The 19,665-nt window shown below is 37.5% G+C and overlaps 1 protein-coding gene across 2 annotated transcripts in view; it reads right to left on the bottom strand.

The window, feature by feature from the left end:
• Positions 1-19,665, bottom strand: part of LOC141325733 (uncharacterized) — a 779,461-nt gene that overhangs the window by 714,903 nt on the left and 44,893 nt on the right. Inside the window, exons 1-3 of one of the 2 annotated variants that reach the window (XM_073834476.1) lie at positions 14,345-14,586; positions 14,157-14,260; positions 13,397-14,072 (exon numbers count right to left, since the gene is read on the bottom strand). In XM_073834476.1, the coding sequence (XP_073690577.1) occupies positions 13,531-14,072; positions 14,157-14,260; positions 14,345-14,586 (888 nt within the window). In that variant the 3' untranslated portion in view covers positions 13,397-13,530. Of the gene's footprint in view, positions 1-13,396; positions 14,587-19,665 lie in introns of those variants that run through there. The other variant, XM_073834475.1, reaches the window with a different exon arrangement.

The raw sequence follows: 19,665 nt of genomic DNA, 5'->3' as shown, positions 1-19,665 counted from the left end.
GCCAAATTTTAACCCCAGTCCAGCCCTGAACTCCAGCAAGGATATAGCCAGTGTTCGGGTCGTTACTCAAAAAAGATTATTTCTTACTAGTTATTATTTTGCCACTACTAGCTTATTTATCAAACTGGTGCTTTCTCTTCATCCTCTGCAAATGAAGCTACAGTAGGCAGTTTGGTAGAAAGACATTTGAATAAATTAGCGTTTGCGATTGACAACGCTATTGACAATGTTGCGATAACAATACTTATAGGCAGCAACTAATCATCATATCTTCCGCTCCATGAAACTAATGTTAATGCAGTAGTGCACATTTATGGTTCTTTAATGTATTTGCATTGTAATAAAATGTGCTTATTTTCAATGGGCAAATATGCAGCTAAAACAGGTAGCCTAGTAGCCTAGAATCTAGACGCGCCCCTAGCGGCAGCAAATTACATTTGCTTCTAAGGTCAGTCTAGTTACTCTCAATTCACTTAAATTTCCGAAAAATCCAAGATGTACCGGGCCAATCACGAGTCGGTGGGCGGGCTTAACATGATGACGTCTGACCTGCGACCATAAATTCAGTCAGACATGAATTCCTGGTTCCGTGAATTAAGCGTGGAAAACTGAACAGTATTTATATATTTTTTTACTTTTGATACACACCCACGTCCATGTGTCCTGAGCAGGAGCTCGTTACATCTGAACGCGCTGTGGTGTAGAATACGCAAACACCGGAAGCGATCTGTGGCGTGTATAGACGGTTTCATCGGGCGCACGCGCCTGGACCTAAGTTAACTTCCGGTCTGTGTTTGTTTATCTGTCTGGTTCGTGTCGCGGGCTACAAACGCAGCTAATAATGAGTAATGAAGTTGGTCTCAGGTTATTGTGCTGTGGTATGTGTTTCCCACACATTTATTTATTTGTGGCGACCTGCCACGATATAAAAACCGACTGAGTTTCCAATTGGAAATTGGAATTAATCGAGTAATTAATTAATCTGTTAATAGACTTCGTTGAATAAACGTAATACACGTTTAAAAATCAAACCAAGGCGTGGGTGTTTTTATATCACTGTATTTCTGAAGAAAGACTGTCTTTAGAAAATGTCATTTCATTTCATCCTGCATAAGGCAGCGTTTTTAAATTAAGAGCTGCTTTGTCTATACCGGGGAAACCTCGTTTCTCGTGCTTAAAGCACCTCCTACTGGGAAGTAATGAGTTTGCATTTTTAATAAATCAGTCTAATTTACGCAGCCAACATATTTCGCTTGTTATTAAAAAAAATAATCTACTCTAGAAGGACTTAGCTGTTGTTATTGATTCTATTTGGATGTCTACCGGAAGTTAAGTTTGGGCCACAAAAGCGCTCATGCGCAGTAACGTTTGTTTATGTTGTTGCCGTTGAAACCGTCTATACGACACTCATTGTTTACACAGCACAAGAGATTGTGGATATAGCGGCTATTCAAAATGGTAATTACTTGCGCTTGTCCTGGTTGTTCAAACCCATTTAAAGCTGAAAAAGATTACGTTTGCTTGCGCAAACTCATCCTGGACTTTTTTTTACATATTTCCCCTTTCGGTGTTTGCGTATACTACATCAAAGCGCGTTCACATGTGACGAGTCGAATCATAGATATGCTAAACTCGTGCTCATGACAGATGGACGTGGGTGTGTATCTTAGGACATCAATGTATCGTCACGAGCCGCAGGGTGTAATTTGGATTTGTCTGTGCATGTTTTTGTTTACTTTTAAAGGTTTAGTGCCCATCTATGTCTATTATTTAGCTGACAGACTGCACAGTGCACTGATTTTTGTTAAAAATCTTCGTCGCTCTGACTACGTCACCTGACCGACTAAGTCTCTGATTGGTTGTAGCGCTATCCTATTGCGTGGCGAGGAGTTTGAAAGACAACCGTTTATCCCACCCCGCCGGTTGAGCCCTGTCTATGGAGAGTGCCCAGACCCTACATTTATGTGGGTCTGGCTTGCCAGGCTAGTAGCCTAGTGCAGTGATTCTCAACTCCAGTCCTCGAGGCCCACTGCTCTGCACATTTTGTGTGTCTCCTTCATTTAACACACCTGATTTAGATCATCAGCTCATTAGGAGAAAGATCCATGAACTGAACTGAGTGTGTCAGATTCAGAAACATACAAAATGTGCAGAGCAGTGGGCCTTGAGGACTGGAGTTGAGAACCACTGGCCTAGTGCATCCCCAATTTTTCAACATTAACATTTTAATATAACATAGTCACTATGGCCTTTAGAAATGTTTTTTGGGGAAGTGGGGTAGTGCACAATAGGCCCCTGTGGCGCGGCCTAAGCTTTTGTCCTTAATGGCATTTTTTTCCTTACTTTACTTTTACTTTTTTTACTTTAAGTAGTTTTGAAACCAGTACTTTTATACTTTTACTTGAGTAAAAAGCTTGAGTTGATACTTCAACTTCTACAAAAGTCTTTTTAAATCTTAGTATCTATACTTCTACTTGAGTAATGAATGTGAATACTTTTGACACCACTGCCGACATTCTTTGTTGCCTATGTGTTGCTCAGAAAAAACAATGTAGGGTCCGGAACAACCAGACACAGTTGTTCATTAGACCAAATAATCAATTTTTCATTAGATTAACAAATAATCACAGACCCCCTTTCACCCAATCCACAACACTGGCTGCCATGATGTCTACAAATGGTCTTACAATCAATTTTATCTTGAATCTTTTAAAAATGTTGAAGAATACTACTTTTTCAATGTATCTATTACTAACCAATAGTTTTTGCAGTTTACTTAAACTCACCTTGATGTAATTTGTTCAGTTGCAAAACCTACATTAGTGCACAGCATTAGTGCAAACATTTCTAATTAACTCATAAGACATTTCAAAAGTATTTTTACTCTTTCCCTGGCAGCATTTTTTTTTAAGTTGCCAGAAACTGCCAGAATTTTCAACAGTACCCTGTTTTAGAATCGCACAATATGTAGGATTTTATTTCATATTTGATGGGTTTTTGAGCATTGTACACCCTGCGAGTGAGGTGCCCATGCCACAGAAGCATCCTCTCATCAATGCATATTGATGCATTGTTGCAAAGTTTTTCCACAATGTTAGGCTGATACGGTTCACGGAATTTGGACAAGAGGTGATTTAAAAAGGGGAAGACTTTTGTACAGCCTGTCAGTGTTATTGGCTTGCCTTGCTGTATTATTGAAGTGAAGAAAAGGTTTGCTGCCAGTTCATTTCATGCCACTCATGAAGAGGTTCAGGATCTTCAGCTGGATGGCTCACAGCGAACCATGTTGACATGCTTCACTAGTCTAACCTCTGCCTAGTTGCTGTGTTCTACTTGTAAATAATTATATGAATTATATGTGTATTGGTCACCCCTATACAACAACGTTTCACTTGAGCACCTGACAACTGGACAATTTTTTTGTTTATTAATGTATTTACTGATTCAGTAATGTCATAGGAAATTCTCAACATTGAAGACATGTCAGAACTGCCTAGAAACCTTGTTATTTACTCCAATATTGCTATTACATTTTAAATAATTTAATACATTGATGAAAAACTATTAGTAGCTAAGTTTAACTGTAATGCATGGATGTCTGTTGTTGCTTTGGTAGTCGTCACATCCACTGCTGCTCTGAGCTCTGGATCGGCTGCTGTCCGTGGTGCTGAAGCTCCGCAGCTTCACAAGTCAAAAGTCAACAATGAGTATGATTAAGATACTAACAATCTCCTCTTTTTTTGCACATTGTTGCAATAGACACAGTAAGAATGGTACATATAAGGCAGATCATAAGTTAAGAGCAAAGAATAATTACTAAAGTGTTAAGCCAAGCATAAAAAAACGAATAAAGATCCAGATTAAAACTTGTTGGTTATCCCAAATCCAGATAATCATATAAAATCTGAGATTAATAAAAATTAACAACAAAACATATAATTTTGCCATAACTAGTAACAGAATCATGGGGATTGGTCAATTAAGCACATTTTTTTCTAAACACTTGAAAGTAACTGAACAAAATCAAAAACAACATAATATAATTCAGAATGTTTTAATTAACATTCAAAGGACAGATAGAACCAGTTAGATTAGAACACAGTCAGAACACAAGACCCTTAGAGCCAGACCTACTCTTCATTCCAAGCCTGAAGGTTACAGGGAAAGATGAGGAGTTGCTCTCTCCATGTGGTTCCTCCAGGCCTTTTAGGTTGAGGCAGCTTCTTCACCACATCACTTTTAGGAACATGTGCCACATCATTTTCCTTAATAGCAAACTTGGGTCTCTACCATTTTTTTGTTTTTCCCTGGATTCGTCTGAGAAATTGTTCAAGTAACTTTCTTAACCATGCCGATGTCTTTCTTAGGTATTCAGGTCTTCCTGACTGCCAACCTCCTCACTGGTGCTTGGTTGGGACATTTCGAGCAGTTTCAGAGGTGTCAAGTATTTTTACTTCATTACTTGGCACCTGGTTTAAAAACTTGGGGCTCAATAAAAACCACATGGTAGTTGTGGCACCTTAGGGCAGACATTTTGGAGGGACTTCCCTTTTAATTAATCCTTATATTGTCCTCCATACATCAAAAGCTAGAATGGCAATGATCATTAATAGATGTACTTTTAATTTAGCAGTTTCCACATAAATAACCCACTCTTTTTATATGCTTTCAGCTCTGCTCATGTCTCACATTGTTCAATTTCTTTTTCCTCTTTTTGAGGTTGTGTATTTTGTAAATATTTGTTATCTTATGGCATCTTTACACAGCAAAGGCGGCACAGAAACCAAATCTGAAGCGGCATAAAACCACGAAAATGTGCATTTACACAGACTGCTCAATGCTGCTCTGAAGCGGCATAAATGCATTTACACAGGAATTAAAATTGCAGGAAACATAGCCTATACCATTTAAGATAACTACAATTTTAATATTAGTTTCAACAAAAACAAATGCTATAAAATTAAAGAACACATAATATAAAACACAAAATTAATACATGTCATTTTTAAAATTTAACAGCATTAAATTAAAATTTCCTAGCTATCAGGAGATTTTGGAGCGCTTCCATCTGCTGAAAAGCTTTATGGAGATGAAGATTTCATTTTTCAGCACGACCTGGCACCTGCTCACAGTGCCAAAACCACTGGTAAATGGTTTACTGACCATGGTATTACTGTGCTCAATTGGCCTGCCAACTCTCCTGACCTGAACCCCACAGAGAATTTGTGGGATATTGTAAAGAGAAAGTTGAGAGACGCAAGACGCAACACTCTGGATGAGCTTAAGGCCGCTATCGAAGCATCCTGGGCCTCCATAACACCTCAGCAGTGTCACAGGCTGATTGCCTCCATGCCACGCCGCATTGAAGCAGTCATTTCTGCAAAAGGATTCCCGACCAAGTATTGAGTGCATAACTGAACATAATTATTTGAAGGTTGACTTTTTTTGTATTAAAAACACTTTTCTTTTAAAAGAAAAGTTTTTCTTTCTTTTTTTTTGAAAGTCTAATGTTTATCAGTACATTAAATAAAATAATGAACTTTTTTACAATATGCTAATTTTTGGAAAAGGATCTATATATAAACAGATTAATACAGACAACTACATAAGACTATTAGTCTGAACAGATAGAAATATGTGATTTGTAGTCACAGAACAATAAATAATAATAAAAAAATCTGTATATAACTAAAAATACATTTTCTACAATACAATACAATTCAAAAATTGCAAAATGTATTCAAACATTCATTTGTTGATGAACAGTACTTATTTTTTTCATGCTTTAACATTTTAGGCTTCAAAACTTAAAGTTAAACTGGATTAATGCATAAATCAAGTCAAATGCCTGCCTTACAAACATGCCTCGTCACCCAAAACTTAAAAATCTGACATCATTAAGTCACTCTCATGTTGTTTCAAACTCTGTATCCAAAGTCATGCAGCTTTGTACTACATACATGAGAGTGAGCAAATGATGACAGAATTTTAAGTTTTGGGTGACGTCCCATAAAATCAAAAAGCTTTTATAAGTAGGTCATCACCCTTTCATAAGGCTCTTCCTCATCACATCCCTAGTAAAAAAAAAACATTAGGAAACAATACCGAGTATATAAAACTTTTTTCGCTGTACATCCATTATATTTCCATTTTCCACTTTTAAGACATATTATAGCCCTACATTTCAACCCGTCATAGGCCAGTTTTCTTCAGTTATGTTCAACTCTAATAGCTATTCCGCATATTGCACTTTTTTTGTTTGTTTGTTTTCAAAGAAACCTTAAGTTGTTAATCGTCAGAGCAGCGCTAACAACATTAGCGCGAATGCTAACGCGAGTGCAAACTGTAATGTTATGTGTGTGCGTCTGTGAGGTGAGTGAGAGAGGGCGAGAGAAATAGTTTGTGCTTTACGTACATAATAAAACGTAATATATTGTGGAAAAACATGGAAATGATCTGTCGTTTTTATCCGGATGTTTACTGTATTTATTAGTTTGGCCAGTGTCATTGTGGGTTTTAGTTATTTTGCTGTTTTGGGCTGTAAGGACCTTTGAAATAACTGAAATCGTATGGCGAAGTGATATAGACATGTACTGCAGTCTAAGCTGCCTGGAACTACGTTTGCTGTGCGTTTCCCTGAATATAATGCACACCTCTAGAACGTTCCTCAGCCAATCAGATTCAAGCATTTAACGGCCCTGTAGTATAAAACTATTTAATTTCAGATTTGAACACAGTTCAATACACAGTAATCTCATCAGACTGCAATCATTTGACATAAAGCCTTTCTTTAAAACAGAACAAATTCACCAGCACATAACACTGTTAAAAAGAACAATCTGTTCAAATCATTTCATTACAGAATTAAAACACACTAATACATGCATTCGCTATACTCATACAGTCATTCGAATCACATACACTTTAAAAGAATAAACTTACAATTAGGACAATTCATGATGGCAATAGACCTTACAGAGGATTGCGACTACACACAGGAAGAACTGAATTTCAGGTACGGTGACGTGTTCTACGGCGCACCTGAAGAGAACACCAAAAACCTTTTAGACTCTTTTTACTGCCACAACAATGTGGAACAGTTTTTAAGAGACGAGGACTTAAAAATTCCTCTATTCCCTACAACAGTGCACTGTCCAAAGGACAATCTCAACTTCACTTATGACATCAATTACCTAGTCATCCAAAATGACAATCTAGCTGCTCTGAAAGATAGAATACATTACCTCTCCGTAAGTAATATTGTGGGCCCACGACTTCAGTCCCACTGCCATGCACTAAAGAAACACTTGCTGTTTGGCGACTACAGTGCTCAAGGCATTTCAGCCCTGCGGAAAACCTTTGGCCACTTCTTAAGTTTTGTGGATGGTGGGTACATGCTGCTTTTGAGCGTGGTGAATGGTATGGCCACAAACCCATATCCCATCTTCCAGACGGAAGTTGGGGCCAGAGCAAATGCTGCCCAACTACTTAACAGTGTGTTCACACTATTTTCTTCTAAATTTAAAGCCTTTCCTCCTGCATTGCAGCGACCCACCATCTTCCACTCAAACATAAATGAATTGCGCAAAATTTTCATCTTGCAGGAGGACCAAAGCTTTGTACTGGGATCCTAATGGAAGCCGTCAGAGAAATTAATAAGGGTCCCACACAAAAGCTCATCATTTCTATCACGAGGTTTGGCCAGAAAAGCGAAACTCCAACCGGAAAGGTGTTCAATCTAAGCAATCAAATAAAATGTATACAAATTACATTGTGAATATAGAGTGACATGCAGAATTAAACTAAGTGTTCATATGAACGTAATTGTTATATTGTATGTAACACTGTATTGTATTTTTGTAATGCTTTATTACGAAATTATCAATTTATCAATGTGACACAAATCAGAACTGATGGTTACCAAAATCTGGCACAATGCAAGCCTTTAAAGGAACCATATGTAAGAAATTTGTCAGTTAATCATAAAATGGCCCTGACATGTCACTAGACATTAAGAAATCATGTTCATTTCAAATACTTATATCACTGACAACAGTGGTCCAGCCAGGATATTGTCATGTAAAAGTGAGGGTTGCAGCCCTCAACTGATGTTATTGTTGTCATTTTGTGTTTTGGTCTGAAGCTCCACCCTCCAGGGGTCCGTTCTTCGTACCTCGCTTACTACATCCAAGATCAAATGACACATCCAAGATCAAATCATCGCGCTAACTATGAGCTCGCTATTCCGGTTCTCCGAACGCACCTGTTGTTGATGATCAGTATAGCTGGATGAAGTTATTTGAGATCACTGGGTGGTCTAAAAGGGGCTACGTATCGAGAGTAGAAACATTGATGGGCAACTCTTTGATTGGTCGGCGAACATGACGAAGGAGCGCGCTCAGTATTTTTCTGCAGCAGAGCAAGAACTCTTGATTGAGGGATTTCAGGAGTTTCAGAGTTTAATTAAAACGCAAGGGAAAACTGCAAAGGCTGGAAAAGCAAGGAGAGAGGGCTGGCAAAAAGTAGTGAACAAATTAAATGCGTTAATGCTGCCCATGTTACATGTTTTTTCCATGATATGTTATTTTTTTTTTATTTTTTTTTTTTATACACTACCGTTCAAAAGTTTGGGGTCAGTAAGACTTGTAATAGTCTTTAAAGAAGTCTCTTATGTTCATCAAGGCTGCATTTATTTTATTAAAAATACAGAAAAAACAGTAATATTGCAAAATGTTTTTTCAATATAAAATAATGTGTTTATATATATATTAGGGGTGGGCATAGATTAATTTTTTTAATCTAGATTAAATCTTGGAATTAATCTAGATTAAAATGGCTAATTTGAATCCTGCTGAAGGCATTCAGAATATGTGTGCTACCCAAATAATGACTAAAAGTAAGTCTTCGAGAACGGCCAGGTGGCGCATTAGATCAGGCGCTCATCTCCTGTTTCCAAAATGCATCACAAATTGCTTGACAATTGCATTTACAACATAATTACCTATACAAACTTGTGTAACCAAGTACTTCTGCGCAAAAGGCTGCACGACGTGCGCGTGCTGCACAGACGCGCACCGGCATGGATATCTGCGTGCATAGTCTTGGGTTAAACTGCGTTGCTTTTAGAAGCGTCAATTCAGTTGTTGCATATAGTTTAATGTATTTATTTCGGGATTATCAAAGTAAATTATAACTCACGTGCCCCAGTAAAAAGGGTCTAGCAACGCACCTGCCCTGAAGCGGCTTCATAACTGCATCATTGTCAGCACGTCTCGTTTGATGTGGTAATTTCACAGAAGTTGAAGACTCGTTCTCGCCCCCTACAGTGCAATTCGACTAGGTATACGTCATCCGCGCTAAAATATCAAGGTGAAAGTCATCATATCTTGCGTAGTTTAGACCCAGCTCCCAACCCAACTTTGAGAATAGATTAATGGCGATATTTTTTTTATCGCCCGATAAGAGTCTCACGTTAACGCAGCACGTTAACGCCGATAACGGCCCACCACTAATATATATATATATATATATATAAAAACATGATCCTTCAGAAATCATTTGAATATGCTGATTTATTATTAGAATGATCAATGTTGGCTTATATTAACAGTTGTGCTGCCAAATATTTTTTGGAACCTCTGATATATATATAAAACAATGTAAATTATTTATTATTAACTTAATACATTTTTAATTATTAACTTAATACATCCTTGGTGAATACAATTATTAATTTCTTAAAAAAAAAAAAAAAAGTACTGACCCCAAACTTTTGAACGGTAGTATATATTCACATATATTTATAAGCACTTTCTTGCAAGACACTTTTCTTTTCCCACGTGAGTCAGTCCGCGTCAGTCGTGCTCTTTAACCAATCAGATGTGACCTCGCCATTTCAACCAATCATAACCCGCCAGGAGCGCAGCCTAAATCCTGTTTACATGAAATAAACCTGCTCCAGAGCAAGTTTAAGCTTGCGCACCTGTTGCTATGGCAGCAAGTCCCGGATGAGCTTCGAAGAACCGAGCGATCCAAGATCACGCAAAATCGTCAAAAATCAAATCCAGCTAACTTAGTTAGCGAGGTACGAAGAACGGACCCCAGCTGTCTACCAATCACGAAGTCAGTAGAGTTTTGTGATCTGGGTTGCCAGCTCTGTTACAGCTGCAGCTATGCTAATTTTTGGAAAAAGACCCTACATATAGAACTAGGGATGCACCGATACCGATATCGGTATCTGGTATCGGCCTCGATACCATATTTTCTAAAGTACTCGTACTCGTTAAAAGTCCCCCGATACCGGGGATCGATACCACGGTCTGAGAAATGTCCATGTTTGAGTGGCGTGTAAGGGGTTAATCACAGGCGCCGAGTGCCCGCCTGCAGCTCAGAGCGGGGAGAAGGCGAGACATGGTCAGCCGTGTGGAACTATTTCAAAGTGAATGAAAACGACAAAACAAAGGCGGACTGCAAATTGTGCTCAGCAAAATGGAAGTTCCACAGAATTCCACAGGAAGCTCAAAAGGTAGCGCATTTAACACAAGTCATTTAATCAAGCACCTAAAATCCCAACCCGACAACGAGTACAAAGAGTTAAGCCACGCTTCTAAACAAACAAAACACATGCTGCAGCAAACTCTTGCAACTCGTGTTAGTTGCAGTGCATTATGCAACAAGCTATGGTAAACGAGCTAACGTTAACTAGATAAGTAATATTTTAATCGCTAATATTGCAGATTCATTGAAAATTACATCGGTAACATTAATCAGCATTTTTGCCGCAACCAATTTATGACTGAGTCTGCATCAACTACATTAAAGAGAATCGCTTTATTTACAGTTAATAAAATACCCTACTTGCTGAAGTTCAACATTAATTGAGCCGCAGGCTGACTGCCGCTATGGCAAGCCGTTTTAGAATGATATAGTCTTTGCTATACTAGTATGGCAAGCCATTTTAGCATTCCATCCTTGTTTGTCTTTTATGTTCTAAAACATTCCTTCATTATTGTAATTATTGGTGAAAATAGTCGATCCGGAAGCTCACATTGTGTTGAACTATAGATCTGCTATTTTCAGAACTTATAAGGGACACTACCCAACAGCAAAATACTTACTGACCTACATTAATTTGTTAAAAGAGTTCTTTTTTGCCTTTTTTGCCTAAAACTAGACTAAAACCATTTTGACTTTTTGTCGACTAAAACTAGATTAAAACCTTTTTGACTTTTCTTCGACTAAAATTGGACTAAAACTATCACATATAGAAGTGACTAAAATTTGACTAAAACTAAGAAGCATTTTAGTCCAAAAGACTAAGACAAAATCTAAGATGGTTGTCAAAAACAACACTGACTGGCTGTTGTTACCTGTAAATTTAAATCATGTTTTTATTAAGTACTCGGTATCGGCGAGTACTGAAATGCAAGTACTCGTACTCGTTTTCCAAAAAAGTGGTATCGGTGCATCCCTATATAGAACCCTTTCTGAAATGTTGTGACTTGATATTTACATACATTTATGTGCATCTACAATGTGAGTTTATGAAGTTAATATGGGTTTATATGAATTGAAAAGTTGTCAGTTAAATGTATAGAACCCTTTCTAAATGTTGTGACTTGATAGGGGGTTGTTAGAGGAAAATTGTCAGACTTACATATATATATATAATATGTATATATAAAAATGTATATCTTAAATGTTATATGAGTTTGAAATTAATATGGGTTTATATGAAGAGGAAATTAGTCAGACTACTTAGATTAGAATCTTTACTCGTGCCACTTTGTTAAACATCTAAAATTTATGAGTTTATAAAGAAGAAAGTTGTCTTACTACACACACACAAAAACACATACATGTATATTTTAACATTTATTAATGCAAATTGTATTTTTATTTTGCATTAAAATAGCCTTTTATAAATTCATTTAGTCTCTTTTTTTGTTTTCTTAAGTAATTCTCTTTGATTATTGTTTATTTTCTTTATTATTAAATATTTCAGGTTTGTTTTTAACCAGCAACGTAGTATTTTTATTTTTTTGTCAATAGTCTAGGTAAATAAAATAACCCAACGTTAGTGATTTCCAGTGGAGTAAAATACGGCCCTTAGCTAACAATGAAGTAAAGGCTAAAATATCAAGTTGTTTAGAATCAAACTGAGACCAAATCTTTGGTACCCCAAAAATGGCAAAATCAGGGCATACATCTATATTGACCTGTAACACCTTAGACATAATAGTAATATAATTAATCCAGTAATTCTGCAACATAGGACAGGTAAAAAACATATGACTCAAATTACACTGAGATGCATGACATCTTTCACATCTGTCTTCGATATTAGGAAAGATAACAGATAACCTGGCCTTAGAGAAATGTATTCTATGAAATACTTTAAATTGTATCGGGCTAAGACAAGCACAAATTGTACTAGAGCGTATTCTATGTACTAGAGTGTGTTCCTATGTTGCAGAATTACTGGATTAATTATTTTACTATTATGTCTAAGGTGTTACAGGTCAATATAGATGTGTGCCCTGATTTTGCCATTTTTGGGGTACCAAAGATTTGGTCTCAGTTTGATTCTAAACAACTTGATATTTTAGCCTTTACTAAGCCACCATTCTTCTTCAAAGCTTTCTCCCAACTCATACTCCCACGCTGTTTTAATTTGAGTAAGTGAATAATCATCTAAGCTTAAAATACAACCATAGATTTTTTAAATTTGTGACTTGTGTTGAGGGTTAAGTTGAAGTAACTCTTCCCATAACTGTACCTGGGGCTGAGACGGAAAACCGGAAAATAAAGAAGCAGAGCAATATCTAGCCTGCAAGAATCGAAAGTAATGAGATCCTGGCAACCCCAAGTCAGAAGAAAGCTGAATGTAACTGCAAAATGTGCCATTTCTATACAGGTCTTGAGAACTTTTTAGGTCTTTTTCATGCCACTGCTTGAAAATAGGATCCTTAAGAGATGAGGGAAACATTTGATTCTCCAGTAATGGCATTAATGTTGAAGCAGAGGTAAATTTGTAGCTACCACTAGTGCACTACATGTTAGTGAAGAAGAGGAGACATTGAAAGAGGAGAAGCAAGCAGAGCCAACAGCGAAGTTAATTTACACGAGTTGGCCTCAAATCTAAATAAAACATTAAGTAATGAGAGCCCAAGAAAAAGCTCAATACTCTCTAATCATCTGTAAGCGTTTGGCTTCTATTACATCTCCTCCTGTATTCCCATATTTACACTTAATGGGACTCCAGTCATTATTGCAGAAACCCATATTTTATTTGATTGCAATAAGAATCATTGCTTACATACCATTTTCATTGTTATCACTTTATTCCTCTGTTCTTTACTAATACATATTACCATCAATCCTCCATCTTCAAGTTCTTTCACACAATTGATCTCATCTCATCTGCTCATTTCAACTCCTCTTTAAAATTGCACTATACTGTTTAATTCCTCCCCTTTTCAATTTATTCATTATTTTTCACTATCACCAGCACTGCCTACAAAGTCTTTTTCATTCTTTGACATGTGAAAAATCTATGTGGCATTTAAGGGATGCTTTTTTTCTGAAACTCCTTCCGCAGTGACCACATATAAATGGTTTCTCTCCAGAGTGAACTCTCATGTGTCTGTTAAGGTTTCCTTTTTGGTTGAAACTTCTTCCACATAGCTGGCAGGTGAAAGGCTTCTCTCCAGTGTGAATTCTCATGTGCTCTTCCAAGTGTCGTTTATAATTGAACCTACTTCGGCACTGAGGGCATGTGTAGGGTTGTTCTCCGGAGTGAATTCTCATGTGGTCTTCCAAGTTTCGCTTTTGACTGAAAACCTTTCCACACTCAGAGCAGGTGTAGGATTTCTCTCTATGAGTTCTCATGTGGATTTTAAGGTTTTCTTGTTGATCAAAACTCATTCCACACTGATCACACGTGTAAGACTGCTCTCCATTGTGAATTCTCATGTGTCTGTTAAAGCTTTCTTTTTGAGTGAAACTTACTCCACACTGTTGGCAGGTGAGAATCCTCTCTCCAGTGTGAACTCTCATGTGGCAACTAAGGGCTGCTTTCTGATAGAAACTTCTTCCACACTGTTGGCAGGTATATGGTTTTTCTCCAGTGTGCTTTAAAACATGTACATTAAGACTTCCTTGCTGACAGAAACGCTTTCCACATTGTTTGCACGCATAAGGTTTCTCTCCAGTGTGAATTCTCATGTGGACACCAAGGTTTCCAAGGTGAGAGAAACTCCTTCCACACTGTTGGCAGGTATGCGGTTTTTCTCCAGTGTGCTTTAAAACATGTACATTAAGACTTCCTTGCTGACAGAAACGCTTTCCACATTGTTTGCACGCATAAGGTTTCTCTCCAGTGTGAATCCTCATGTGGACACCAAGGTTTCCAAGGCGAGTGAAATTCTTTCCACACTCTTGGCATGTGTACGGCTTATCTTCTGTCTTTTGAGCCCTTTTTATTGAGGAAGTCTGTGAACAGCTAAAAGATATTTGTCTATTTATAAAATCATGATCTTTCTCTTCTATTTCATTCAGTACTTCACTCTCCTCTTTCAGTGCCATGGGGTCTAGGGTGAAAAAATAAAAATTAACCTCATTTTAATGGCACAAAATAACAGGCATCAAAACATTTGAAGTGTCAAAACAAACAATATTCTATATCCACTAAGCAACTGCAAGAGAGAAACCGTTCTCAATATTGCTAACTCCTCATTTACTTAGGATCCCTCAAACACGATTAGAGGAACAGTCCACTTTTTTTGGAAATTCTCATTCTCATTCTCCAACTCCCAACTGGTTTTACAATTCGATTTAATTACGATTATCATGTCAATAATTTAATTCTATCCGATACCATAATGCTATATAATGTAATCTAATGGAAAACTGTGTGAGTGGCGTGGCAGGAGCTTCTGTCAGCTGTTTTTAAAAGAGTGCTAAGTATACATTTTATTGTCACAAAAGTTACTGTGTAAGTAATATGAATATGAAAGTAGACAATTTACTTGCATTTATGATGTTTTTCTATGTATTTAAAACTACTTTTGTAAATGTAATTTGATGTAGAAAATAAAACGCTTTATTTCACTAACGTCATTTGACCACATGCACACAACCTTTATGTACCTTTCATTTGAAGAATGTTACTCAATCCTAACAGTGAACATTAACATTTAGAAATTAAATGAGACAATTCTTTAAATGCTGTAAAAAAAAAAAAAAAAAAAAAAAACACTATATGAGTAGAAAATGGCCTTTCGAAAAAGAAAGCTGAAGGGCAAAAAAAGTAGAAAACACCTGCCAAAAACAAATGAATTGAGAAAATGTAGAGGACAGTTCATAGAATAGTTCAGCTTTGAGAATGAAAACCAACCGGTTTGTTCCTCAGTATCTTCATGTTTGACTCTGAATGTTTCTTCAATCCTCATGTCTTCATTCTCCTCTTTGATAAATGCCATCTTTATAACAGTGTCAGAGGGATCTCTGTTGCTCCACGAGGAGCAGCTTTTTTCTGTGTTAGGAAACTTTGTCCTGTTTAAGATAAGAAAAAATTACAGATAAATAAATCTCTGTGTGCATTTCAATTAGCTCTAGTTCAGTGGTCAGTGCACTAGTAGGGAGTCAGAGTGATATTAATGGACTTAAATGATCTGATTTAACAAACACTCAATTTTAACTTACTCTTCAGTCAGGTTTTTATTTATTAGTATATTACATTTAGTATAATACATTAATCATTAAAAATAGCTATAGTATTTTAAGGTTGTCATTACAACAACAACAAAAACATTTGCAGTTGTTTGTAAAAGTTGTCATTGTTTGAGTTTGTTCTCGTTGTGTCTTCAGTGTTTTGAGCAGCAGGTCTCTCAGCGAGCGGCGATTCGAAACAGTGAATCATTTTGTGAATCAACCGATTCAATTGACTCGGAGTTTGGAATCGTGTTTCTGATCTGAATCACTAACAGAGAGAAATCAGGCGCTGTGTGGATGCACTTTACTCACACAAAATAACGTTCATTATTAGATAAAATATTACAAAGTTGCATTTAATAATTATTACGTTTACATCGCTTTAAGCCATTTCAAACAGATTGAACGCGTTGTATTAATTTATACACTATAAAGTATTAAGACTGCAAACCTTTCTTCTGCTGATCTTTGCACTGATGCAGGAGCGCGACTCAGCCTTATGACGTCACACCACCAGATCAAAATAAAAGTCCTATTCACACACGTCTGTGTCTACACTCCATTTACAAAAAGGAAATATATTCGAAAAATAAAACATGACAATAGTATTCAGAGTTTTATTCTTGGAGAAATACATATTGAAATGTTTATAAAGAAATGAGAAAAATATTGTTTTACAAATATTTACAAATTGTAATATTTATAATTTTATTTACATATTTCTGTATTGTTAATTTTATTTTTCCTAATTTATTAATTGATTATTTCATTTATTCATGAATCTATTTATGACAATGTCAATGTCCACAAGTGTTTCTTTCCAAGTTTATTTAACATTTACTACTTCGTATTTATTTATGCATTGTGTCGACATTTATTTATTTCCAGATTTATTTAATATGACATTTATTTATTTAGACCTTTCTTAGTCAGCAAGGGAGAGGCCACAGTAGCACCTTGTGGTGTGACCAACCAAAAAACTATTGCTTTTTGTGGATCAAAAGCACCAAGATGGTGGCTGTGTAGTTGCAATATTTCTGTCTTTAAAAAAAATTAAAAACTTATAACATACAATTTGACCTTCCTTACTTTTATGCATTACTGATACAAATATACATATGAATTATTCTGTAATGATTTTAAGTTTGACTCAAGAAAAATGACTATTTTAGCTTGTTAGAACAAAATGTGTCTTATGACGAGCTGAGTGTGTTGACTGAAATTTAACTTTTACATGAGACAAATAGTTGTTTTTGAATGCATTGCTTTATTTATTGATTACTTATTACACACTTGACTTTGAATCTGGCAACCTTGAGCGGCCCAGAATTGTTATTTCTGAGGTACATATTAAGGGACTGATAGCCATGTCTCTACCAGTAGCATTAGATGCAAAATTGCTGGGAGTGAGCACAAGGACCATACGCCAGAGAATATCAGAATATTTGCCATCTAAATTAAATTAAATTGCCATGGAGTTTTATGGTAATAATGCAACTTTTCCTTGAGCTTTGGGGAATATATAATTTTTCTTAGCCTATGCTTTAAGATGGGTTCTACGTAATACTGTAAACTTTTACATGAATGTTTTACTTGATTTTTACTTCTTTATTTAATTTGAATTAACTGTAACTTAGCCAATTTTAAGAGTACAAATTAGTAATTTAGAATTTATAACACATTATTCATATGCACATAGACATTGAGGGATCTTGGGAGGGGCCAAGCTGACATGAGACGGCGGAGGGTGGTTAGTGTATTTCCCGTCCCGTTTTAAAGCACTTTAGAACAACACACACCAACACTACATTTGAGCGGGTGAGGTGAAGCATGGGGTCTCCCTTTTTTTTCTCACACCCCTGTTCTCTGTTCGGGGCTGGGGGCTGTGACGATGAGCTTGCCATCCGGTCGGGGTCTGGGCTGATTGCCCTTCTGGGGGTGGTGGTGCCTGGATCCAGGAGTATAGAGTACAAATGGGGGTGTGTGAGTGTGGGTACCGTATCCATTTTTGTGTGTCCACATGTGGGGCGAATGTGTGAATATTTGTTTGTGAGCATGAGGGTGGGAACATATGCATGTGTATATGTGTGCATGTTTGTCTATGTCCATGTGTCGCTTGGCGGGGCCTGGCCCTCCTGGTAGAGCTCTTCACAGAGGACCCGGGACCCGACCCGGGACCCGTACGGGTTCGGGTCTATATTTTAAATGGTTAGCCGGGTCCGGGTCGGGTCCAAATCTATTACTTCGGGTCCCGGGTATGTTTAACTTGTGTGTAATACCCGAGTCGATCGGAGAACATCGCACCTTCCAGTGTCAGTCACCACTTTGCACGTGTTTTGTAGCTTGCATCTTGTAAAATTATGATAAGAAAAGTGTGAGAAGGAAATAAAAAAAAGAAGAAGATTAAATAAATAAATAAAAACGCATGTCACGTGACCGCAGCAGCGAGAAGCAGAGCGTGGGAGGAGTTAACGTAAATGGACGGTCGGTGATCATGGATTCCTTCATGAGTGATGTGAAATAAAAAGCCTTGCACATTTATTTATTTCACATGAACAACAAAATATGAGATCAAAAATGAACAGTCACATTAATGTTGTCTGTGATGTCTACACTGCATTAAAATAACGCGCATGAAATGTTTCTATGGCAACCAGAGGTGGCGACTTTTACCAAAGACCAGAGCCATAGAGAAACTCTGCCAAATACTATAGAATACCCTTAAGGCCTTAAAGGTACTTTGCTTTTACTCTGCCATAGTACACATAGCATTCTTTCTTACGTTTATAATAATACGGAAGAACCATCTTGTTATATTTTAATTTTTTGGTCAGGCTCGGCTCAGAGAGCACAGTGATAATAGAAAATATGGTGGAAAAAATACACTCTTTTCAGAATAAGCTATTTACGCTATCAAGCTGTCTCGTGCTATACGTGCGAATTCCTCCTTTAAGTTTCATAAGATGACCACTAGGTGGAGCTCTAAACATATGTTTTGTATTGCTTTATCTTACTGAAGAAGATACTGTTCTTGAAGATGCACGCAGTAAAGTTTACCGCATTCATTGTTCTGTGCCTTTTTGGAAAAAAATGTTTAATTATAAATTAAAAATATTAATTAATAATAAATTAACTAATAAATAAAACAATTGCGCCAAGTCTTTATTACAATCTGCAAAAGTATCGTTATTGTAGTTCAAAAGGGTAAACACAACGGTCGAAGTTGACTTAGAGAGAAAAAAGTATTGCATTGGTCATTCGTCACCGACCGTGACCGCGAGTAGCCTGCCCTAAAGTAACTATTAAAGCTGGAATAGTGGATTAAAAAGGGTCTTTCTGTCGGCAAGAGAGAAGAACAGCCTAACATGTAAATGAACTGAAGGAGGTATTTATGCAACGCTACTTACAGTTTTTTTTTCCTTCGCAACTTATTTAGTTAATAGCAGTTTGCTGTGCAATATGTGCCGATCGGGTACAGTCGGGTCTGTGTCTTCCCAGCCGAGTTCGGGTCCAACTAGTACATTTAAGGTATATTTCGGGTCTTCACGGGTTCGGGTCCCACTTTAAAATAAAATACGGGTCCGGGTCGGTTCCGTCCAGGACATTTACGGGTCTCTTCGGGTTCGGGTACGATTTTTTGGACCCGTGAAGACCTCTACCTCCTGGCTTTGCTGGGCCCCGGCGGGGGTGGGGGGGTAGGGGCCCTTGGATCTCCCGGCCCAGGGACCGGCCTGCCCTGGTGTGGCCGGCTGCTGGCGGAGCCTGTGGGCTTGCCACTCTGGCCCCCTGGGTCGTCTGCGTTGTGGCGACTGGATGACCCCCTCCGGGCTTTCATCTGCCCTTTTCTGGGTGGGGGCCGCGGTTGTCTCTGCGGTGGATCTCCTGGGACGGGGGGCCTCCGAATGTTTGGGGTCCGGGTCTCCTCCATGTCTGCTTCATGCTTTGCGGGAT

Source organism: Garra rufa, chromosome 2 (assembly GCF_049309525.1).
Source record: "Garra rufa chromosome 2, GarRuf1.0, whole genome shotgun sequence".
Lineage (NCBI taxonomy): Eukaryota > Metazoa > Chordata > Actinopteri > Cypriniformes > Cyprinidae > Garra > Garra rufa.
Note: the sequence above shows the minus strand (reverse complement) of the source record. Positions and strands in the feature narration are given on the sequence as shown.